The sequence below is a fragment of the Myotis davidii genome, unplaced genomic scaffold (assembly GCF_000327345.1).
Source record: "Myotis davidii unplaced genomic scaffold, ASM32734v1 scaffold595, whole genome shotgun sequence".
Classification (NCBI taxonomy): domain Eukaryota; kingdom Metazoa; phylum Chordata; class Mammalia; order Chiroptera; family Vespertilionidae; genus Myotis; species Myotis davidii.
In genome coordinates, this window is record NW_006286790.1 from 255,373 (window position 1) to 281,603 (window position 26,231).

The 26,231-nt window shown below is 41.6% G+C and overlaps 1 protein-coding gene across 1 annotated transcript in view; it reads left to right on the plus strand.

Annotated features, from left to right (window-relative positions):
* Positions 1-25,897, plus strand: part of ANKFN1 (ankyrin repeat and fibronectin type III domain containing 1) — a 220,662-nt gene extending 194,765 nt beyond the window's left edge. The window contains exons 17-19 of the mRNA XM_006758689.1: positions 9,476-9,642; positions 16,224-16,437; positions 25,542-25,897. Coding sequence (XP_006758752.1) covers positions 9,476-9,642; positions 16,224-16,437; positions 25,542-25,897 — 737 coding nt within the window. The remainder of the gene's footprint in view (positions 1-9,475; positions 9,643-16,223; positions 16,438-25,541) is intronic.
* The last annotated feature ends 334 nt before the right edge of the window (positions 25,898-26,231 follow it).

Consider the following 26,231-nt stretch of genomic DNA (forward strand, 5'->3'; position numbering starts at 1 on the left):
AGTTATCAGGCTGCAGTTCTTGCCTCCCCTTTGCTTTCTTAAAACATAAATACAAGAACTGATGTTTTCATGAAAAGCACTTCTCTCTCTCTCCTTCCTTTCCTCCCTCCCTCTCTCCAACTGGGAAAAAAATGCTGAAATTAAAATGTAGACTGTCTATCACTTGGAAGAAAAAAGTCTATAACTTTAAATAGTGCTGATTTATTAAATAGACTCTAATATTAAATGCACTCTAAAATTCTAACAGACCATTTGATAAACTGACAGGGTCTCCCAGGAGGCAATATTGTAATTATGTGAGATTCTGAATAGTGGAAGATCTTGTCCTGACTTTCAGAAATGAACATCTTGGGCCCCAGTTTCCTTATTTTTGCAGAGACCCCTGCTGCCCACTGAGAATGTGAATAGGGAGGCTTTGTCTCTTCCCTATGCTGCATCTTGTAACAGGCCAATAAGAGGCAATTAGCACGAGTTCTGTGGGTTCAAATTGTATGATTTGTGGAAGAGTGAGTGACTAGTGGGTAGAATGGGGGCAGACTCTTTTTGGATTGCTCCCCAGCCACCAGATTTAGAAGCAGACCAAGCAATTGCCTGATGCCTCGTTCTGAGACTTGGGCATCTGAATCTGAATTTATCCTTTGAGGATGAGTGGATTAAGCCTCTCAATTTCCCTTGATCCAAGTAGTTCAAAGGCTCAAAAGCTGATGAACAGCAATTGTTATTTTTCCAGAAGAAGAAAAGTTTTTAAGAGAAGCCTAAATCAGACTTGCAAACTGGGGCTTGAGAGTCCTGGGTCATCTAAGGTATGGCAGAGACAATCACTTAACCTTTCTGTACCTTTTTTGTGTCAAATGATAGGCTATGTCACTCCCGAGAGACCTGAATGTAAATATAACTATTTAATAAATTCCCCACCCAAAGAACATTAGTCCATGATATAACTGTATTGCTGTTATGAAATATAATTTGGATCAAGGTATTTCAATTCAAGTTGCTGAGTATATATACTGGGGCCTAATGTGGAGATGCAGAGATTAGTAAGACAAAAAAGCTCTGCCCTCGCTGGGCTTTTAATACGGTGGCAGGAATAAAATAAGAATACAAATTATTATTGAATGAGGTAAAATGTGCCAAATCAACAGCATTAAATGATATTAAAATAAGAAAAGAATGCACATTTTCTCTAAGAATATATCAGAAAACTTTCTTGGAGAGGATATTTGATGTGGGTGTTAAAGAATGGACAGGATGTCAATAAACATGGATAATAAGAAAAGCTTTCTTATTAGGTGGAGCAGAATGAGCAAATACATGAGAATATAAGAACTCAGAAAGAGTCTGGAAAAAATCAAGTGGTCTAGTTTGGCTAGATCAGAAAAGAGATGTGAGGAAATCATGGACATAAAGCTATATGGATATTATGGCCATACTGGCCAGTATCTTAAGAGTCAAGCTGAAGAATCTGTTTAAGATAGACTGAAAGCAGGGTTGAGGGGAAATAGTTCAGTCATTACTATAATAGTCCAGTGTTAGGGTAGAAACAAAACCATATATATATACACATACATATATATACACACACACACACACACACTAGAGGCCCGGTGCACAAAATGTGTGCACTTAGGGGGTTCCCTCAGCCCAGCCTGTGCCCTCTCATAGTCTGGGAGCCCTCAGGGGATGTCCAACTGCCGCGGAGGCAGGAGAAGCTCCCACCATTTCCGCTGCACTCGCCAGCTGTGAGCCCAGCTTCTGGTTGAGTGGCGCCCCACTGTGGGAGCGCACTGACCACCAGGGGGCAGCTCCTGTATTGAGCATCTATCCCCTGGTGGTCAGTGCACATCATAGCAACCAGTTGTTCCGCCATTCAGTCAATTTGCAATATTAGTCTTTTATTATATAGGATATAACACTGGGAGTAATCAGGAAGATTGGGCAACTATTTGAATGAGAAAAGGTGAACTCTAGAGACTTCTAGAGTATCCTCATGGTTTCAGCCTCAAAGACTGCAAGATTATTGCTGCCATTACAGGAAGTATGGAAGTCAGAGAAGAAAAAAAGTGATGTTTTCAGCTCAATATCTGAATGGACATGTCCAGTTGGCAGTAGCAACACAGGAGAGGAAGCTGGGTACTAACCACAGAAATTAACCAATATCTATTGATAACATCTGAAGCCATGAATGTGAATGATTTCCCAGGGATAGATAATGAATAATTAACAGGGAAATGAACTAAGAAAAATACTTCATTAGAGAGATAACCAGGAGTCCATTCTGTGTGGAATGATCATTACTGTTCCATAATTACAGGGAAAAATACATGAAATTCATTTCCCCATGCCTCAATGGCTTTGGTGAGAACAATCAATGATTTGGTATCAATCATAATGGTATATGACTCCAAGACACTGGATGACCAAGTCCTGGAAGTTTTCCTCTCTATTCTGCTTTCTGGGAGGCGCATGCACTGCTGTAGGGCAGCCACATTTTGTCTCACTATTGTTTCTCTCTATGCTATGATTCACTCTCTCCATTCATTTGTTCATTAATAAATACTTAAGTAACTTGCTATGTGCCAAGCACTATTCTAGGTAGTGAAGAATCAGCAATGAACAAACTCTTCAGGGAGTTTACCTTCTAGTGAAGTAGACAAATAGTAAATCAATCAATAAAAAAAAAATAATATTGTAAAAATAATAATAATATTGTAAATGTCAGACAGTAAGGGAGGGCTATAGAGAAAAATAAATCAGGGTGTGGGACTGGAGTGAAGTGACAGGAGAAAACAATTTTATACAGGATGACCTGGGAAGGCCTCTTTGCAAAAGATACATTTGAACAGAGATCTGAGATTTTCATGCAATGAGAACAGCAAGTGCAAAGGCCTTAAAGTAAGAGTGTGTCTGGCTAGGAGAGCATTGTAGGCGGAGTGTAGTAAGCAAAAGCAACAGAGATAGAAAATGAGATTAGAGTCAATAGGGGCCAGACCATGCAGTACATCACAGTCCATGATGAGAATTTTAGATTTCACTTTATGTGTGCCTAGAACCCAATGGAGAATTGTGAACAGTAGAGTAACATATTAAAAAGCTCTGCAAAATCTGGTAGTCCACCCCCCACACACACAAAAATAAAATTAAAAAGCTTAACTTTGTTTAACTCTGCATTTTCCAAATTCATTTGACAATGACTGGGACTATTTTTGGCATGGCATTTACTAAAAACCCACAGAAAACATACTTAGGATATGATACCCTAGAACAATGCTTTTCAAACTTTAATGTGCATGAGAATCACTTGGAGAGCCTGCTAATAAAACAGATTCCTGGAGCCCCACTCCAGAGATGCTGAGTCAGAAGGTCTGGGAAAGGGACGGGACAATGTGCATTTCTAACAAGCTCTCAGCTGACACTGGTGCTGCCAGTCCATGCACCACACTTGAAGTAGTACTGCCTAGAACACAGAGGGAAAGACATTTTAGGAATTTACAGAAATAGGGATGTGGTTAGCATAGTAACAGAATCCAACAGTTCTTATCTCTTTGACCTGCCTTACTTAATACTAAAAGCAATGTAAGACCATCAAATACTATTTTTCACCTATGAAAACCAGGTCCCCAATCAAAGCCTGAGTCTCAATAGTTCCTAACTTTAATATGTTTCTTCCTATAGTAAAACGTACCTTCTTGCCCTCCTGGTCCTCCTTTATTATCATATCATTGGTGATCCAGCTGATTAATGAGCACCATGTAAGCTTCCAGGAAAGACCACTTAGCTGGGCTTGGTTCCATTGGCATACACTATTCTATTAGTCTTTTCTACGGATCAGGAGGAAATGTTGGCAGTAGCAGGAAATTAATGCACCCTAGTACAATGCTTACTGTACTTCAGCACCACCAGCAACAATTTTTAAAATATTGCTGGGCCTTAGTAAGAATCTTATCCCCAAGTAATCAGAGCTTCCCCAGAGATAGATTATCATAGCCCACTAAGCATTAATATCATTTTCTATAGCAACTGCTAAGAACCTGCTATAGTGGGCCTAAGCCCTTCTTTAAAAAATGCTAAGCAATTTTTACTTGTTTCTTAGAAGTAGGAACTCCTTTCTTCCCTAGATAGGTCCAAAGTAAAAGGTCAACACATACGCTAAGCATTTCTGAGAAAGAGACGGTTGTTGGAAATTCAACCAGAACTCAGAAAACTGTATTGACAACACGGGAAATTCAAACAAAGCCTGAAAAGGTGAAAATTATGGGCATATGTAAATTACAACAGAATAAAGCATTACACTATATCTCAGTTTGACTAGTGTAAGCCATCCCTGCCCCGATGGAAGTATTTGAGATTTGGCAGACTGACCATGTTTCTGCCAGTGGCCTTAGTGAATCATAAATAACTTGCTAACCAGCTATGGAAAACTGCATCTGGGCCTATTCCAGCACTAAATAGATCTAGCAAGGACAAAACAATAAAGAGCTTAGCCCTCTGCGTCCTGGAGTAAAGACTAGGCTAGGGCAGACCCATAAAGTGTTTCTCCACAGTTAATTGTGGGGGAAAGAGACTGTTACATAGGATGTTGTGAGATCTCTGTGAGCAGGGCTGAGCTGAGGCAACCAAGTACACAGTTCAGACCTATTCCCCCTCCACAGCCTGAGGGCTGACACTCCCCCATCCTTTGGATAAAAGCAGGATAGCACTCCTCTGCAGTAATAAAGCATGTGCTGGGGGCTGACAAAGGTCACTATTTATACTGTTCCAGAAACAAAAGGAAAAGGAGTATCATGAGCCCTTAGAAACTCTGTCCAGGGATGTGGCCTCTTGAGAATTTGCCTTGCCTGCACTAAGGAGGTTGCCCTGCCTTGACCCTGTGAGCAGTCAACATTGACAGCAGCCCTATGATGAGGAAAGCTAATTTTTATTGATTTCCTTGGGTCTATGATTCATAGTGATTGGACTAACAAGATTAAAAAACTGGGGGATTTCTTTTTTTTTTTAATTTTAAGTCTGGTATGTATTTTGTACTTCAGTGCTTGGCTACTTCCTTCATTCAATAAATATTTACTGAGTTTCCACTATGCCAAGTCCTATGCCAGGGCTGGACGTAAGGACATTAGTAGGACACAATCTGCCTATCAGAAGCCTAGAGTCCAGTAGAGGCTACAGACATCTATACCAACAGTCCCAATACAACGAAAGCACCGTTGTAAGAGATAGGCTGTTGAATTTCAGAGGAAAGACACCTAATCCTTTCTTAGAGAGGTAACATATGAACTAGGTCTTGAAAGATAAACAAATATCCAGAAAATGAAAGACAAGGCAGAGCAGAAAAAAAAAAGTCACTTAAAGCAGAAGGAACAGCATGCACAAAGGCTTGGAGACCTGGGAAAATGGAGCCCAAATAAGTATATTCTTAGTAGCTCATTGTGACAGATGCTTAAGGCATCTGAAGAGTGACAGGAAAATTTAAAAGGTCCAAATCACCAAGAGCTACTTATACCATCCTACAGATGTTAGACTTTATCCAATAGGCAATGGGAAGTCATTAAAAGATTTAACAAAAGGAATAATATTATTTTATTGGTTTTTAGCAGTTCTGTGAAGGATGGATTGCAAGATAACCAAAACACACACACAAAGAGCTGAGACTAGAGGCAATGAGACAGTTAAGAGAGTGGCGTTGTCCATGTGGACAATGATAAGAACCCACACCAAGGTTGCCACAATAGGGGTGTAGAAGGGAAAGCAGAGGCAAGAGGATTTTAGGAGTTAAAATCAATAGGACTTTGTGATTGATTTAATGTGGTTGAAGAGCAAGATGGAGGAGCCAGAGAGTCTGAATAGGGTGCTGAGATGGATAATGTTGCCATCTACCAAAATAGGAATTATGAGGGGAGGAACAGGTTTGGGGGAAGGGAAAGATGATGAGTTCAGTTTGACAAATGATGAGTTTTGAGGTGCCTGTGGGATATCCAGGCATTGAGCCTAATGGAATCCAGGCCACAGGCTTACAAGAAATGGCACAGCCTCAACCCTCATTCCTGATGCCCATTTTTCATGATTTAGAATACCATTCCTGAATTTCAACTGTCAACTCATTTACTACCAGGAATCGTTAGAGGGTCATTTTGTGCCCAAGTTCTTTCTGACATCTTGGCAAAGAATCATGGAACTAAAAGTGACCCCAGGAGGTAATCTTGCTGATTCCTTAGCCTCCAAACTAGGCTGTATGACCCAGACTGATTAGAACTTTACTGAGTTAGAGATCTTTAGGGAGAATATTCTCATCTCAATCCTGTTCTAATACTCTGACTACTCAATGTCTCATGCTTCCTAGAAGGATGGGATAGGGGTGTGAATAAACATTTATTTGGTATCTTATATGTGCCACATGTTGTGGTGGGATATATATATCACTTAATCCTAGGGAGGCATTATTATCCCTGACTTAAATATGAGAAAACGGAGGCTCCCAGAAGTTCATGCAGGTAGTGAGTGGCAGAACAATGATTCAAACCCAGTTCTGTCTGATACCTAAGCTTGAGTACTTTCTACTCTACTATACTCCAATCTGGCTTCCAGTATTGGTGCCAACTGCATTTTATAGTCTGTCACTATCTTATATTGAGAAAAGAGAGAGACAACACCACAGAAAATGAGTCTTACTTTGTAAATTACTAACAAATTAGTAATGTGGCCCAGATAATGCATTATTTACCCTTATACCATTTTGTCTGTAAAATGCATGTGATTCACATTAGAAAAGAATTAGAAGCTTCCAGTCTATCTTCCCCTCCTCAGTGATGGCTACCAAATGTATCATTGCTAAACCACAAAAGACTATGTTAAAGTAATATTTGTTAAAGTAACATTAAAGACTCTGGATAAAAACCACTAGAGCAGGAAAGTGCAGTGCTGTAGTTGAAATGTCCTCATAGGTCACTGTGGTGAGTGGCACAGGTGGTGTGGGCACTCTGAGACCACCCATTGATCCAAGACTCCTACCACAAGGAGACACAAGAGAAAATTGTGGACGCCCTAGTGTTTTAGAATTTAGATGAAACTGATAGTGCTTCTTTTAAAGTAATTCTTCAGGCCCTCTCCCTATCTTCCAAGTCACATTTTAGAAAGAAGGGAAAAGAGATTTTTTTTAACAACTTGGTTTGAAAAGGCAGCCTGTGAGACACCTCACTTTCTTCACTCTGCAGCCAATGAGAGGGCATCTGTCAAGTACTAACAAGATGTAATCCCTCCCAGAAAGGTATAAAGAGACATTCAGGGAGCTACAAGTGTCAAGAGTAAGCTACAAAATAATGGTGACTCCTGGAATACATCTTTTAAAACAGGAAAATCAAGAGTATAGTGAGAAAAGAGAACAGAGGGCAAGAGGAAAGGTCTGCCCTCTTCAGATCAGTACATTTTTTGTTATTGTTCAGTCAATAATCATTAATTGAGAAGCTATAATGTTCCAGGTTTTGAGGAAATAAAAATTAATAGGAGGCATGGTTCTTGCCCTCAAAGCAATTTAATACCAAGGCAGTCAGTTAAACACATAATTACAATAAAGCAGGATAAGTGTCCTGATGCATTTGGAAACTAGTGCCCTAGGAGAACAAAAGAGAAAGAAACTAATTGTGTTTGGAGGGGAAGAGGTGTCAGTGAAGACTTTACTGAGAAGACATTCAAGTATCAGATGAAGCTGACCCGAAGGTACTTAAAGTAGGGTATTTGAGGGCAAGGAAAAGGCATGTTTAAAAGCATATGAGTACAAAAGGACTTACATAAGTTCAGCTTGGGTCAATGTGAGTGGAAGTGGAAGATGGAGAGTGGTGCAAAATGAAAGATTGAAGATAAATTCAAATCCTAGATTGAAAGGAACTTTCCTTATGGCAATTAGATGTTTAGATTTGATCCTGAAGTCAAGAGAGAGCTCTATGGCCATTAAGCTGGGAAAAGTAGATCATTTGGGAAGAGCGAAATAGTTGGTTATTTACTAAGAGGCTATATGAAATCAGTTCTTCTGTGAGTAAGGCAAGGAAGTATTAGAGTAGAGGAAGTAGGAAGGAAGGATCTGACACGAGAAAAAAATCAACACCCCAAAACTGAGACTACCTGAGTAAGAATTACCTCCTTGAAATGTGCACAGCTAGAGTTAAAATGGGCCACTGAAGCCCTCACCCCATTCTCCTCCACTTCCACCTGAGGAAATACAAACAGAGCAGGCTACCCTCACACCTACCTGAGATTCACTCTAAGAGGAAATCAAGCAAGGAAGCAGGCAACTGTAAGAAGGGAAATGTAGAGTCCTACAGATTTCTCAAAAAGCAGAGAAGTAGGGCTTCCTCGGTGAGGTGCAGAGATGACCAGATGCCCCATTTTAAGGTCCTGTGATTTTTAGCTTCCTTACTAGGTCTCATGAATCAACAGTGAAGAGGCCCAAAGGAAGTAATTAGATCTTCCTCCTAAACTTCCTCACCGAAAGCCAGAATGAAAATGTTTCCACCTATTTGTTGCATTATAACAACCCTATTTCCAAAGCATGGAACATATTGATATAGGTCAGAAGTACAGAGTGAGGTTTCTAGAGAGTGAGTCTCCAAATTCAACAATGGCCAGGAAGACACTGGTACTACACTATCTGAATGGCGTTCCTCATTCCAGTGCCATCTAAAATGGTTACGTGATCACAGCTAGTCAGAGAAGTATGGAGAATCTGACCATCTCAGGCTGTCTGTGCCAGGCTGAGTCCCACACTCCTGTCTCCCTCCTCCATGATGGAGATGAAGGTTAGACTGTTGACCCTGGCCTTTGGCCTGCTGTCTTTTGAGGGAGGAAGACCAAATCTGCTGGGAAAAAAAATATGGTCTGTTAAGGCATCCACTCTTATCATCTGTCCAGAGAAGCTGAGGAGCAGAGGGGCAGGAAGAGGATTAAATCCATCATACTAGATCCTTAGGGAACTTTACCAGCCAGGCAAAAGATACCCTGAGATAAACATTTCTCCTATCTTCTGGGACTTCTGGTCTGGGAAAGAAGCATACCAGTACAAAATACATACTGGAAATCAGACATGGGATTCAAAACTAAATTTCCAATTGTTATCTGGCTTTTTTCTTTAAAGTGATAAGCAAACTCATTTCCCCAATATATAAATAATTTATATATGATATATACGTATATATGTGTATATATCTTCAGCCCCAACTTTAGGGGCTGAACATCATAAACTGCAGCTTGAGCCAACCCCATTTCCCCATACCTTTCCAGGACTTGGTAAACCTTAAAAAGGAATACTGTCTGACTCAAACCAGACAACTGGCTCCTTAAGAGCACATTTATAATTTATTTATGGCTTAATATTTTCCACTGATAGGATTAATAAATCATGTTTTCATTCAACTTATTTTCTCTGAGGTATGAATTTCTCTATTTTGATACCAGATCTTAACATGTTTTATTTTGCTTGTCCATTTTCCAGTTCATTTTTGCAGCTACAGAGAGAAATTTATTAGTCTGTATTGCCGCCTTTCTGCTGTTGTGGAGCTGGATTCTCTGAATACCCAACAGTCCCTGAGGGAAGCGATCTCAGACAGCGAGGTTGCAGCTGCCAAACAAAGACACCAGCAAGTTTTAGATTTCATTCAGGTAATAGTTTGTTTCTTCTGAGGTGAAAGGAAGGAAGAAAAGGCAGGGTGGAGGGGATGAGAAAGAACAGCCAGCTGGGCTAATTTAAAGACCACAGTGTGCAAGGAGCCTGTTGATTTGGTGAAAATCCAGAACTCAGAAAAATGTGCATTTTTAAACAAAGGCTTAAAAAAAACCTAGAGTTAAATCACAGTGTTACTAAGAGCTGCATCAGCCACTGTCGCGGGTAGCAGTGGTTTCCCATGGAGAGAGAAAAATCACTGCCACAAGAAGTAGTGATCAGAATATTATTCTTATCTAGTAGCCCACTGACAAATCCAACAGAAACACTGTATTAATTAACTCTTAACCCACAGAAAAAGAGAAGAGAATGATCCGCTAGTTTATGTTAACCCAAATCACACTGGACTTAAGATTCCTTGTGCTTTGAATTTCTTTCTCACAGCATTTTGACACTTTCTTTGACACTTTAATATGTAGCTACAGAGGTTAGAAAAATGTATTCCCTGTCCATGGTCTTGTCTGGGAAGACCTCACAGTAACCACCTCAGGGTCTTGTGGTAGAGGTACTAACTAGTCATCGAGAAAATGCAAATCTGGTCTGACATTGCCTCTAAATCCCTTGGACAAATCTTATGATCTTTCTGCCTATAGTTACCCAATACACAAAATGAGTACAATAGCAATAGCTCTGTGATAAATATCACTATGATAAATATTTATTGAGCATCCAGTTGTCAGGCACTGTAAGGGAAATATAAAGTTGAATTAGGCATGGTCCCTAACCTTTGAGAGTTTAAAATTCATTAGGGGAGACAAGAAATGTGTATAAATACAATCGTAAAATGAATTAGGTGCCAAAAGAGAAATTTTTAAAAAACTGTATCAACACAAAGAAATAAAAATGAACTTACTCTTGTGGGTATAAGAGAGGTTACTATAGAGCATGTAACTGATATCTGAGAACTAAACTGGGCCTAGGGAGATAGGCTAAACTATCATGAGGAGAAACAGACTTTGGAGGATGGGGGAATCCAAAGAAAAATTATAAACAAACAAGGCAGAAAGTATAGAAAAAATAGTACTTGGGAATGATGAGTAAGTAGTCAAGATAAGTTGGGGCATAAATTGAGTGAAGGGTGGTAGTAAGAAACTGGGAAAGAATAAAAGTAGCAATGAGATCAGATTACAAGGGTTTTAATAAAAACCAGGGTAAGAAATTTGCACTTTATTCTGCAGAGAGTAGGGACCTGGTCAAAGTTTTGGAGAAGGTAAATTATTATAGGTTCTCATAGATGTTTAGTATAGATTCAAGCAGGGCAGGATAGTCCTCCTGTGCGCAGGGGTGTGGCCATACTGGCTGTTTATAGTAAGCACCCATTCTCAATGGCCATGCTCACTACATAATTTGCATATCATTCCTGGATTTAAGGAGAAGACTAAGTGCAGGAAAACCACATACAAAGCTATTAGAACCATCCAGCGAGAAATAATGGCTACCTAAGATGAGAAAATACTATGAACTGAGCAAATAAATTTCTCTAACTCCCAACCTCATCTGTAAAACAGGGATGATAATAACAACACTAGCTCATAATGTTATTGAGAGAATTCAACAAGATAATCATGTAAAGCACCCAGCAAAATGCCTGCACATTAAGTATGTAATAACTTATATATTCATTTTTCACTCATTAATAAGAAGGGAAAATGCTTTGAAATATGAATATGCAAGACCTGGAATTTATTAAGTACTCAGGAAGAAGATATTGTAATATACTTGCAAAGTGGTAAGCAGGCAAATCCTATCCAAGTTCTCTCATCCTGTAAATGAGATATCTCAGGTGACGTCTCAAACTAAAGAAATCAACCTTTTAGGAAGTTACTTGTTCTCTTGACCTGGGAATGTACCATTTAAAAAATCAAAACATTTACATCATTTATTTTTTCCAGTAAAAGTGGGACACAGACAGGAGTGGGGGTGAGGGTGAGGGAGAAAAGGAAGAATGAAGCATAAGGACAATATGAAAGACTGGCTTATTTTTTGAACCTAATATAAGAGACAGTGGAAAAGAGTAAAACTAATGACCAGAAGTCAATCAACATACATTTTTAGTCTGGAATCTTCTGATAAACCTTGGAGTATGGAACAATTCATTTGATCTCCAGGGTCTTCAATTTCCTCACATGTAAAATGAAAGGATTGGACTAGATCAGCAGTCACCTACCCGTGGTCCGCAGACCACTGGTGGTCCGTGAGGTCAAAAAGGTTGGCAACTGCTGGACTAGATGACTACTAAGAGCCTGGTTGACTCTAACATTTCATAGCTTCTTTAACCACCATAGATATTTTTAGAGAAGCATATTTTAACCATGCCTTAGGTTCGGTTTCTGCTTTATTCCACGTTAAGCCTCCCTGAATTCAGTCAGTTCATCCAACAAGAAGGCTGAATTTTTCCCGGCTGTCACATTCTCAAACCCCTCCAGGAGTTCCCCACCACAGTCTTACTCCCTGATGCTACCACGCTTGCTCCTTTCTTTGTCACCCAGATTTGGGCTCCACTGCCTTTTTCTCCTTCCCTTTCACTGCACCATTAAGTGGGATGGATAAAGGCAGGCCAGGCCAGGAATTCTTCAAAGTTCTAGCCTGCTCTGGTCTCCCAAAGCAGGTAACCTGAGAGCCCCTCTACATACTCCTTCCACCCAGCCAGGTACACAAAGATGTGGATAAAAGCCAATTTCCAAAGGGTTCAAAAAACCACTTCTTGGCCAGGATAAAACCAGACCACCTCTCTGTACCCTTAGCCTTCCATGCGATGCCTTGTTCCATACAGCATGGATACCTTAACTGGCGGAAGACAATATGATATTACCTATCCCCTTATCTGTTTGGGGCTTCTCAGTCTCTTGCTCAGAATGAAAACCAGCTGTAGCCACTCACCCATTGGCATTAACAGCTCAGCCCACCACACACGATAACTTGCAGAGGCAACCGCCAGCCACAAGAGCATTTGTATGATTCCAGATCTAAGACAGTGTTGAAGTTACTACACAAACCAAACATTGTAAAGAGCAAGGGAGTCTATGTAAATACAGTGAGGAAAAGAAGCCAAGGAGTGTGGCCAGAAAGGGGGAGGGCTAGACCAGGGAGGTGCAGAAAATCATAGATAAGGTAGACAGGCTTTATAGACAGCACATGCAGCAGAAATGTCAAAGTGCAGAGACTTGGAGTTCAGCATAGTTTGAGCTGCTAAAGCTTAAAGGGCAATTAGGCTATAATTTATATACTGTAATGCTTCAAATGCTCCTAAGCTGTAATAGAAACACAGCTCATTAAATATAGCCAATCTATCATCCCCTCAAGCACCTTGTAACTGTGCTCTGAGAAAACCAATCACCTTTACATTTTAATAAAAATATTATCTTGCCTGAGTACAGAGAAAGGGGTGTAATTCATGGGATGAAAACCAAAATTTTTAAAAGGCAGGGTGAGAAATGGATGCAGAACTTTTAACCAATAGACCTAGGGAGTTCATGGTCTTTCTTTTTAAAAATATGTCAGCAAGTCTTTAGAAGCTGAATTTGGACCTTAAAGTCAGGGGGATTATGTTGTCAGTTATTTTTAGATCAACAGTATAAGGTAAAATGGGTGAAAATTGTACTTCTTTTAAAGCTACTTAGCTAAGTCTGTAAAATTCAGTCCACAGGTTTCTCTGTACCTATGCTTTTAATTTTTCTTCAGTTAATACCTCTTCACTTCATCACTGAGAAAATTTAGAAAATAAACATTGTTTCTACACATAATTTTAAAAATTTTTCTACACTACATCTCACTATCCATCCTCAGCAATAGGCAAAAACAATCTTATCCAAAGAAAACAAGTAGTTACTATTAATAATTGTAATTAGTTCTCTGTGGCTGCTGTAACAAATTCCCACAAACAGGGTGGCTTAACATGAGAGAAACTTATTGTCACCATTCTGGAGGCCAGAAATCTGAAATTAAGGTGTTGAGAGGGCCACATGTCCTAGGTAGGCTGTACAGGACAATCTGCTCTCTGCTTCTCCCAGCTTCTTGACTTGTGGCCACATCACTTCAACCTCTGCTTGTGCAGCCACACTGCTTCCTCGTCTTCTGTCTGCCAAATCTCCCTCTGCCTCACTCATATAGGAATGTCTTTATGAGGACATTTATCATTGGAATTAGGTCCCACCCAGATAATCCAGGATAAACTCCTCCTCTCAAAATCCTTAACTTAATCAATCACATCTTTTGCCATATAAGGTAGTTTTTACTCTATTATCATCCTATATAATAAAAGGCTAATATGCAAATTGACCGAACAGCAGAACGACTGTTCGCTATGATGCACACTGACCCCTAGGGGGCAGACGCTCAATGCAGGAGCTGCCCCCTGGTGGTCACTGCATTCCCACAGGGGAGCACCGCTCAGCCAGAAGCCAGGCACATGGCTGGCTAGCGCAGCAGCGGTGGCAGGAGCCTCTCCTGCCTCCGCAGCAGCGCTAAGGATGTCTGACTGAAAGCTTAGGCCCACTCCCTATGGGGAATGGGCCTAAGTCATCAGTCAGCCATCCCCCAAGGGCTCCTGGACTGTGAGAGGGTACAGGCCAGGCTGAGGGACTCCCCTGAGTGCACGAATTTCATGCACCAGGTCTCTAGTCTATAGCCTATCTAATAAAGAGAGAATATGCTAATTGACCCTCACGTCATCAAAGATGGCAGCACCCAGAGCCAATAAGGAGGACCTACCCAGGGCCGCCCGAGGCTCAGGTAACCAGGGCTGGCTGAGGCTTGCGTTGCTGGCAGTGGCAGCAGCAGAGGTGTGATGTGGCATCGCCTTGCCCTGATCACCGGGTTGCCTCCCGCCCCTGAGGGCTCCTGGACTGTGAGAGGGAGCAGGCAAGTTTGAGGGACACCCCCACTTCAGTGCATGAATTTTCATGCACTGGGCCTTATATATATAAATAAAAAGCTTAAGCAACCATTACAACCGAACAACCAGAATGACCGACTGACCAGTCACTATGATGTGCACTGACCACCAGGGGCAGACGCTCAACACAGGAGCTGTCCCCTGGTGGTCAGTGTGCTCCCACAGCCAACCTCCCATGGCCGGCCAACTTCCCCTAGTCCCTCCCTCCAGCCAGTTCCTCCCCCCTGCCAGCCAGCCCTGATTGACCCTGATCAGGGCTGGCTGGCCAACCTCACGCGGCCCCTCCTGCCCCGCAACCGGCCGGCCAACCTCCCATGGTCCATCCCTCCCCCTGGCCAGCAGGCCCCGATCAGCCCAGCCCTGATCAGGACTGGATGAGATGGCCCTGATCACCAGCCAGGCCTAGGGACCCAACCTGTGCACGAATTCATGCATCGGGCCTCTAGTATGTCATATTCACAAATTCCAGGGATTAGAACATGGACATATAACTTGAGAGGCCAAATTCAGCCCATTACAATAATTACAATTGTCATTGCAACAACTGATAATTTTATAATAATGTACAGTTTATAAAGTGCACTCATCCACATCATCTTACTTAATCCTCATAGTAACTCTGTTTGATGGTAGAGATCTTTAGGGAACCACTAATTCATTCATTCATTCATTCATTCATTTATTCATTCCCTGAGCAATCATTTATTGAGTACCCACCTATTTTATTCTGCACAGCCAAGAGTAACAGATACAGAAGCACAGTCCCTGCCTTAGCTGGCACTCTAAAAACTGTCCACAGTCACGTCGTGCCTTTAAAACAACACTGAGACAAGAGTATGTTACATAAGGTAGGAGCAATTAGAGCCAGATGAGAGAGCAACAATTCCATCAAGAAAATTGGTCTGAGTCTTGTCTGGGATTCCCACTCTGGCTGGACTTCATTCAGACTTCCCCTTTTTAATGCTTAGTGCCTCCTCATGGGCCTGCCCACTGCTGACCCTCCTGCCCAACTCACTGTGTAACAAAGCCTGAAGCTCAAACTTATGCTCTCATTACCAGCCCTGAATACTCTGCCGAGTCCTGTCACTCTAGGGCAGAACAGAACTAGAAAGCAAGGGGAAATGGCTATCAACCACGCAGTGCCATTCACTAGTTCACAACTAGTCACTCTGAGCATGGCTGACTGTCACAGTTTCAGATTCTACTCTGTTGGGAGCACCAGGTTTAGGGATATTCTTTAAAGAATATTCTTTAAGTATAGATTAAGGCCCTATAGGGAATATTTTCATTATATGCTGAAAATTAATAACACTTCATATGTAGTTTTTACAAAGCACTTTCAGATTCATCATTTCACCCAATAATCTTAGCAGTTTTGTGAGGTATAAAAGGGGAGATGTTTTGTCCACATTTCACAAATAAGGCAACGAAGGCTCAAAGAGGTGAAGTGACTTAGCAAAGATTGTTAGAGAGCTAATAAGTGGTGGATCCCAGCTGGAATCCAGGTCTTTTGCTATTTGATCAAAACCAATACAGTGCAAAATGTATCATCTTGGACCCTCGGGGAAACTTACTTCTTTTTCATACTGGTTTGATAACAATGTCCTTTACCATTTTATTTCAAAGCAAATAGATGAAGTTTGGCGTGAAATGAGATGGATCATGGATGCTCTACAGTATGCAAGATACAAACAATCAATGTCGGGCTTGTCCATTACTAAGCTTATAGACCCCTCAGATGAGCAGAACCTAAAGAAGATGAGCTCTACATCATCCCATATAGACTGTCTTCCATCACCATCCCCATCCCCAGAGATGCACAGAAGAAAGGCAGTGAGTGGTAAGTAATATGATCTAAAGTTACCTATTTCAGACCAGCATATTCTCAATCCTATCTCCACTGATGACGTTCTTTTTTGCTAAGGCATTGGTCCCATCAAGCACTAGAAAACACTGCTCAGTTTGAGTCTAAAAGCATAGAGGGAACAAAATTGGAGCAACGGAGGGATAGGAAACTAAGGCAGTAACCTGAGGTCAACGCCATTTAGAGTAGAAAAGATTCAGCCCAGTTCTATCCCAAGTTTCTGAGATACAAAAGGACACACAGCAGGGATGAGGCCTCAGAAGTGTGGAATGGAGAGGGCTGCAGTACCATGTGCAGGCCAAGTCAGTGAGGGAATCTGATCAAAACCAGGTAAGGAAGGAGAACAGGCCCAGTCTCTAGGACAGCGGTTCTCAACCTGTGGGTCGCGACCCTTTTGACGGTCAAACAACCCTTTCACAGGAGTCGCCTAAGACCATCCTGCATATCAGATATTTACATTACGATTCATAACAGTAGCAACATTACAGTTATGAAGTAGCAACGAAAATAATTTTATGGTTGGGTCACAACATGAAGAACTGTATTTAAAGGGCCAGAAGGTTGAGAACCACTGCTCTAGGAAATAGGTCTGACAAGAATGAGATAGGAAGCAGGTCCACCTGACTAAGAGTTCATGGTAAACTTCTTATCCACATGGCACCAGTGTCCTGGGGTGGGAGGTGGAAAAGAGAGAAACCCTGGATAAACTAGAATCCAAAGACTGAGACCAAATAAGTAGATTGGCACCACCATGGATACAGCAAGCAGGAGACAACTTACAAACAAGCCGGAAGAGGTATCTAACAAGTCACCTCTACTCTTGGGAATCAAGTTTCAATTTACATGGCAAATGCTAACCACAAATCTCTACAAAAACAACCTTTATGCTTATAAACAGAGAGAAAGCATACTAGTCAAAGGCAATATAATGTTTTTGCCTAGGACATGTTGAAATTAGTACCTTTTTTTTTTTAGTCAATTAAAATAACGGCATTCAAAGCATCTTTCTTAATTCTATAGTTCAGCAATTTCAACCAGTTTATCACAAGAATTTGTAAAATATTCAATCCTGACTATTACTGGTTGAAAATCGCTGCTATAGCTTATGAGTTCCCATTTTGTAAGCCTTACCATAATAATTGATATTTTTAATAAACAGCACTGAAACCTGGGCTTGTCCCATAGGGGGCAGCATGGTGTAGTTAGAAAGAGCTTGGACTTAAAAATCAGAGACCTGGATTCAAATCCCAGCTTTATTTTACTAGCTACAGATTACTACATGAGTCTCACTTTCCGCAGATGTAAAATGAGAATAATATAGCTACTTGTGAATAAGACAATCTATGTCAGAGATGCATGGTATATAATAGACAATAAGTGGTAGGTACCATATTTAATGTTATTATTATTCTTATAGAAAACTTTAGTGAGGATATGAGTTTTTTCTATAGTAAGTCTGTGTATGCTCCTATGTTTTAAAAAAAAAAACGCACTGTCTAAAAATCAACACTGGGCAAGTGGAAGAACCTGAGAGACTGCTAATTTACATTACCAAAGGGTTCTATGATTTAGCAAATAATTCCACAAAAGAATTCTTTATGTACAGTTTCTCAAGTGTATTTTAACAGGTTCCCACTGAGCTAAAACACCATCCCTAGCAGAAGTCTAATGGACTAACAAAAATTTTTCTGATAATTGCATATGTACTCTGAAAAGGATAATGTATAGGGTGCTATAGAATCTACTGGAGGTGTTAACTCATAAGATCAAAGAGAGCTTCCTGGAGGAGGTAACAAAGTCACATGCTGAAGGATAGCAGGAGTTGAACCAAGAAAAAGGGAAAAGAGGAGAGCAAAGAAGTGGAGAAAGCAGAATGGGCAACTATGTTGTAGTTCAGAGAACTGTAAGCAGTCAGGATCCAAGTATACTGTTCTTCTTTTTTTTTTTTCCACTTAAAAAAATATTTTTTGGTTACTCACCATGTTCCAGGCACTCTCTGAAGTAACAGAGATATAGTAATAAACAAAGCAAAGTTTCTATTCTAAGCAGAGTGACAAACAATGAAAACATAAACAAACAAGATAATTTCAGATAGTGAAAATTCCAATGTATAACACAAAACAGCAATCCAGGTGGGCAGGGAGAGCACTGAATTCCTTGGGATGATCAGCAGAGACTTGTCTGTGAAAAGTTACATTCAAACCAACCACAGAAAAAGGAGCCAGTAAGGCAAAAATCTGGAACTGGAATATCCTAGGAAACAAAACAACAAAAGGCTCTGAAATGGGTGAGGGATGGAAAGAAGGCCAAAGTCACTGGGGAAGAGTTAACAAAAGGGTAGCAATGAGAGAAAGGCAGGAGCCAAATCAGGAAGGGCCATGGGAAGAAGTTTGGATTTTACTTGTCATGAAAAGCCACTGAAAACTTTTAAGCAAGGATTGATATAATCTGAATTACTCTTTAAAACCAAAGCTGGCTGTTATTTGTATAGAAGAACAATACTGGAAACATGGAGGTCAATAAGGAAGCTATTAACAGAGGAAATACCAAGTTTTCTGGCTTGACTGCCTCTGGATATCATGATGCCATTTGCAAAAAAAGGGGGGGGGGGAGTCAGACAGGAGAAGCAAGCTTGAGTGACTGGGCACACTGAATTCGAGAGTTTGGGGACATTCCACATAACAGGAAACATTCAGGAGAAAACGGGACGTACGGAGTCTAGAGCTCAGGAAGGAGAACTGGACTAATGTATATTTAAGAATTATTGATATATGAATAATGTAACTACAAAAATACTTGGGATTCCCTACAGAGAGTAAGTGTAGTAAGAAGAGGAGACTATGGAAGGAACAGCAAGACATCTTAGACCAAGAAGGACTGACGAGAGAGAAGTGTCACAGAAATTAAAACATGTCAAATGATGGTTAAAGGTTAAATAAAACTGAAGTTTCTATTGTTTTGTTTTGAACAAGAAAGTCATCAGTAATCTTGATGATAGCAGTTTAGGAAGGGAAGGAGCTGGAAACGAAAAGAAGTAGATTGGGAGCAAGTGGAAGGTAAGAAGGGGGACCAGTAAGGGTACACTCTTCAAAATCTTGGCTATGAAAAAGAAGAGGAAGGAAGGGCAGTAGCTAGAGAGGTATTGGGTTGAAAGGGCATTTTTTAAAGGCAGGCTAGATATGCCCTCTGCCATTCCACAATTCATATAGTTCTACAAATAACTCTTCAATTCTCCTTCCACCTTTCCTTGTCTGCCATCTGCTCACAGAATTTTCCCAATGTTTAATCTTCTCTTGGCCCCAGGGTCCTAAGTGGTTCCCCCCTGGCTGTATGAGGGTGGCCTATCCTATGCCACAGGAGTGCCAAACTTTCACGTTGGCCAGATGATGGGTTACACACACTCCTTGCTGGGAGGATCTGGCCAATTACATTCAGATTTTATTATTAGCTTAAAATTTAAGTGAGCGATCATCATTCTGTTTCTTAAAATATAACTCTCTCTTGGGCCCATTTATTTCTCTGAAGCCAAGATTCCATGGGCTGTGAAATACAAAGATGTGGAGGGCAGCAAATGAAAAATGGAACCCAGTGACAGGGAAACTGTTGAGAGCTGAGAGAAATATTTAGTATCCTATCCTCTCACAAAATCAAAAGCATTTCTGAGCAATGAAATCTATTCCTGCACACTCTATCATCTCCACTAAGGTGATGACTTTTGTTTGGAAACCATTTAGGAAGAAAAAAAGTCCAATTTAGAAGAGCATCCCCACTGGTTTGCTTTCAGGGTAATGTTTGCAACATAATTCCATTCTGTATGGGTAGGGTTCACTTAACTTCTGAGGAACCTGCTGGAATTACAGAGCTTATCACAAGCCTGGCCTCTGGTGCCAGGCCAAGATTCTGTTTTAAGGCTGTTGAATACCTTGGATTTGTCTGTGTATATCTGTAGTGGGTAATTGGGGGATGGAGGGGGAGGGTAGTGGAACTCTTTAACTTACTTCTCTTTTCTGTGTGGTTTTCAAACATAAAGTAGAACTCCTCTGAGTCTATTAAAATTAAGCATCTCCCAAGGACCCAAGGGGGAAAGTTGGCTCCTAGAAAAGGCAGTGCAAGGCAGGGGTTGGAATGATTTGGTCCATCACATGGGTATTTTCTCTTCCACTCCTTTTCTGTGGGTATAGTGGCCACAGGCAGCAGTACTTTTTTTTTCCGATACTGCTATTTCTCCTACTGACACATGGGTGAGGCAACAGAGGGGAGTGGGGCGTTGTTTCCTTCCGATGCATTTGAAGATTATCCTGAGCTTCCTGGTAGCCTTTTCCCAGATGATGTTAAAAACACTATGGCATAAACTAAACAGCTTAAAAATTCAACAGAAATCTGAAGATGCTATTTCTCTTGGAAAATTACAAGGTGAACAAACCCTGGAGATTCTACGTAAGGCCTGTTGAGAGATTTATTAAAATTCTTTATGTACAAATTGTTTAAATTCTACTTAAATACAGTGGAAATAGATTCAATGAAGCACAAAAGAAATAAAAATTTGGACAGAGATACATTAAAAATGTGAAGATATATTTTTAGAACAAATGCTGCTTATTGTTCCTTTCTTTTTGTCTTGCCATGCCCCCTGCTTTTAAGAGAAAAGCAATAGCTTTTAAATCAATTATTCTTTCCTGAAATGTCATCTCTCCATAATGCCCTCAAAATCCACACCAACTCTACCCTGCTGTTGTTGGCCTGATCCACAGAGCCCAGGAGTTGCAACACCCATTACAATGGCAAGAAAGCTAAGCTTCCTATGCCAGCACTAATACTATGGGCAGAACTTTCATCAAACAGCTCCTGGGTCAACCCGAGGGAAACCAAGGTTCTACCAGTGCTAGCCTGCCCAGTGGGCCCTCTAAAGGAAATTGAGGAGCACAACCAGTTTTATTAAAATAACAACTGGGCAAGGCACCTCCAATGCTTAATGGAGCACATGGCTGGATCTGGGAATGGAAGCTGCACTTTGCATTCTTTTCCAGGAAGGGAGGGAGTGCAGTGGCCTAAGTCCTTGGAAACTCCTCAGTGCCCTGGCTGGCATCCTGGAGATTGTTCTGGGAGGGGTATCCACTCTAAGCAATAGGTTCCACTAAGTCTCAAAATAAACAATACAACCACCATGGAAGTCAAATATTTAGATTCCCACTGGAGCAGTGTTTCCCAAATGTGGGTCCATGAACGTGTAAGATAATATTTACCACTCCATACCCAGGCCCTTTTTCATCTCCTTCCTGGGTTACTACAGTTACAACTAGCTCTTCTCTTGATTTATTCCTATCTCCCTTGCTCCTCGAAGCTACAGTAAAGAAGTTACATCATTTACTAAGGCACTGCCAAATCTAGGTTGAGAAATACAGTACCAGACTAGGTCATTGCCAACACAAAACACCATACAAGAGATTGTTCTCTTTTATTATTAATAGCATTCTCACAGTAAAATCTTGAAGTTTATCAGATTACTGATTCGTATTTTAATGAGCCACCTCTTGATATATTTTCTAGTTTTCTCTATTTAAGGTTGGAAAGGATCTCAATAATATTGATACCTTCTGTTTGTAAAGCACTTAAAGTACTTTTAACAAACTAATTTAATCCTCATAGCACCTATGGAAGGTAGGCAACATAATTACCTACAGGCTACAGATGAAGAAAGGTTCAGAGGGGCTAAGTGATTTGCTCAAGATTATATACACAGCAAAGTGTAAGACAGGACTTTGGCCCAGGTTTATCTAATTTTAAGACAATTGTTCTTTCTGCTATAACTGGGCTGACTCACCAAGTCAAATATAAAACAAACTGATTTGGGTGACTGTTTTCAGGAATTTCTACGGCAAATTAAGTAACTTAGGTCTTTTCGGTCGCTTACAGTATTTTTTTCAAGAGGCAGTCAAATTTTACCACTCTTTATGCTCCCAGATTTCAATATTGGTTTCAGTTTCAATTCAACACAACATATTTTACTGAGAGCTTTGAATGTACTAAGTACAGCACAAGAAGCTAATAATACAATGATGATTCAGTCACAGTCTAGTTAAGAGGTCCTCACAGCCTGCTCACATGTCCAAGTTCAGATCAGATGATCTGGGACCGTAGTCGGAAAACTGCAGCTCTCGAGCCACATGCAGCTCTTTGGCCCCTTGAGTGTGGCTCTTCCACAAAATACCACGTGTGAGCACGCACGTACAGTGCGATTGAAACTTCGTGGCCCATGCGCAGAAGTCGGTATTTTGTGGAAGAGCCATACTCAAGGGGCCAAAGAGATGCATGTGGCTCACGAGCCGCAGTTTGCCGAGCCGCAGTTTGCTGACCACTGATCTGGGAAATACAGAAGATCCTACATTTCCCTTGGCTTGACTCCTTCTTTAGTCTATTCCTTCACTGACTAACTTCTTTAACATTCGCTAAGCAGAGATGAATAAGACACAGGCATGCTCTCTAGAGTTCATAATTCACTGAGGTAGATAAATACGCTAATGAATAATTTATAATAAACCTTGATAAATGCAGTAACAGAGATATAAATAAAATGCTGTAAAAGTCAAGAGAAATGAGCAATCAACTCCACCTGGGGAAATCAGCACAAGATCTTCCTGAGAGACTAAGTCTTAAAACATGATGATCTGTTGCAATATTAGAATGTCAGCCCTTTAAAGCATACCTTCATATACTCCTTAGTCTCCTGCAAACAATAATGTTCACTATTTGTAGGTTGAGAGGTCAAAGTGCAAACTCCTTTCAGAGTGTTTAACCTGAGTGTGGGCTGGAAATAGGAAAAATGTGTCACAAACTCCGCAGCATTTGCTCCTAGTTATAGTCATTTTTCTTAACAGACTTCTAGTAGGTTGAATGGTAGGCCCCCAAAAGCTATGTTCCTGTCCTAACCCTCAGAACCTGAGAATGTGATCTTATTTGGAAAAACAATCTTTGAAGGTGTAATTAAGGATCTTAAAATGAGATCAACCTGGATTATCCAGGAAGACCCTAAATCCAATGATGAGTGTCCTCGTAAGAAAAAGAAGAGAGTCTACAGGTAGATGCAGAGATTGGAGTGATGCAGCCACAAGGAATGCCACCAGGACCTGGAGGAGGCAAGAAAGTTCTCCCCTACAGCTTCCAAGGTGTAGCGCTGTGGGCCCGTGATTTCAGCCTTCTGGCTTCCAGAGCTGTGGGGGAATAAATTTCTATGGTCTTAAGCCACCTGGTGTGTGATTATTTGTTACAGCAGCCACAGGAAACTAATACAAGACCTAATGATTCATTAGCAGCAGCAGACGTCCGTACTACAAACTTAATATAACTGAACAAAGTAGGTTAGATGAGCCAAATCCAAGTCCTCAGGAAGCTTCCATGGAAAGCCCTGCAAATGCTAAGGCAAATGGCAGTATAGCAGCTCTTTGGAGGGAGACAAACCTGTATGTGGTTCCTATTCTGTCATTTAATCAACTATATGAATTAGAAAATTTAATAAGTCTAAGGCTTAGTATTCTTACCTGTGAAATAGGAATAGTTGTAAGCATTAAATAAGATAAAGTGCCTAGAACAGTTAGCGTAATGACTGGCTCACAGTTCTTGTTATTACTATTATAGACACAAAAGAATACCTGTGGACAGCTGAACAGACACAGTGATCAGATAGAGAAGTTCAACTAAAGTCAATTACCAGTTCTTTGCATGGATCTTATTTGCATGGATTGCCTGGATCAGAGGCAGCAGATCAATGATTCTCTCTCATCATTGATGATTCTATCTCTCTCTCCCTTCCTCTCTGAAATCAATAAAAAAATATATTTTTTAAAAATTTACTTAAGTCCATTTTTAAATCTTATGGGATTGTCTCAGATTTGTAGATTAGAGAGTTCTTCCTTTTAAGAGCACTTGCATGTTTTCAAAATTAGCATATATTTATCAAGGACCATTATGGGCTGAGTTCTGTGGGAAATTCAAAGGGTGTTAAGACAGCCCTTGCCCTACAGAAATATACAATCTGATTGGGGGAAAGCATATAAATAACTGGTGCATTCAATGACAACTGCCTATAGAATTAAACTTGTGGCTCCCTTACGGTCATCATAGCATGCACTTCAAGGTTTGTTTTTGTCTCTGATTTTACTTGTTTTTTGTTTTCTTTTGGCCTTACTTTTTCCCCCTTTTAAACACCTTACAACGTGGTGTTTACACACATAATCCATTTACTTTTTACAGTCACCCTTAGTAAGTTCTATTATCATCCCCACGTTATAGGTAAGAAAAGTGACGCTCAAAGAAGCTAAGTAACTGCCCCGAGATCACAGGTGGAGGAGGAAGGCTAGGATTTGAAACCAGGTTTTCCGGACTTCGGCCACTGTACTGCCTCCTTTGTCTTCCTTTCCCCCTTTTAAGTTCTTGGGGGAAAAACAACAACAAAATAAACACCTTATATCTGAAGGATAGGTAATGACAAAGGAGTAACATCCATCTGTGTCATCCTCTCTACACATGCCCAAGGGCCCAAGGAGTAATAAAATCGTCTGTGGAGAATGAGGACGCGTTCTCCCCCTGACGCTGTCCAGGTGAACCTGTTGGAATTCCTCCCCTTCCTTCCCCTTAAGGCCCAGTGGTTCTCAAGCTTCTGGCCCTTTAAATACAGTTCCTCATGTTGTGACCCAACCATAAAATTATTTTCATTGCTACTTCATAACTGTAGTGTTGCTACTGTTATGAATTGTCATGTAAATATCTGATATGCAGGATGGGCTTAGGCGACCCCTGTGAAAGGGTCGTTCGACCGCCAAAGGGGTCGCGACCCACAGGTTGAGAACCGCTGCGCGCTAAGTACAGGACCCACTACACCTCTTACAGAGAGCCCTATGCCAAACGAAAATTGCTTAATAGTTTCAAGAGGTGAGAGCAAACCATTAAAGGAAGCACAGGGCCCTTCTAGGCACGGGAGGGAGAGGATTGGGGAGAGGAGGGGGAGGGGAGGGGTGTTGTCAGCTACATGTACGCCATGCCCCGAAGCACCCCACGCCAAGAACTGTTCTCTCTCCTAACCTCAGCAGATTCCCAGCCCTGCTCGGACGAAGAAGGCTGCTCGGAAGTCTTCCTCCCCACCGACAGTGACTACGACTCCAGCGACGCCCTGAGCCCCCGAGACCTGGACCTGGTGTACCTGTCCTCACAGGACATCGCGCAGCAGGCGCTCAGCGGCCTGAGCGGCAGTGCCCCCGACGTCCTGCAGGTGCACGACGTGAAGTCTTCAACGGGGTCGGGCCAGGACCCCCAGGGCCAGGATCCAGGCCCGGACCCCGACCACGCGTGTGCTGAGTTCCTCCACGGCCTGACCCTCACGGGCTTCGGGCCCAAGAACCACGCCAAGATGGCGGCCTGCGTCAGCAGGCGCTCAGCGGCCTGAGCGGCAGTGCCCCCGACGTCCTGCAGGTGCACGACGTGAAGTCTTCAACGGGGTCGGGCCAGGACCCCCAGGGCCAGGATCCAGGCCCGGACCCCGACCACGCGTGTGCTGAGTTCCTCCACGGCCTGACCCTCACGGGCTTCGGGCCCAAGAACCACGCCAAGATGGCGGCCTGCGTGTTACGTGGAGCCCTACCCCGAGGCCCTGGTGGACATGGATGCAAAGTCCTGGGCCAGCTTGAGGCCACCTCCTGGGCGCCACTCCCGCCTGCCCAGCCCCACCCGCCCACAGAGGAGCCCCGAGGCTCCGACCACCTCCCAGGTGTCAGAAATAC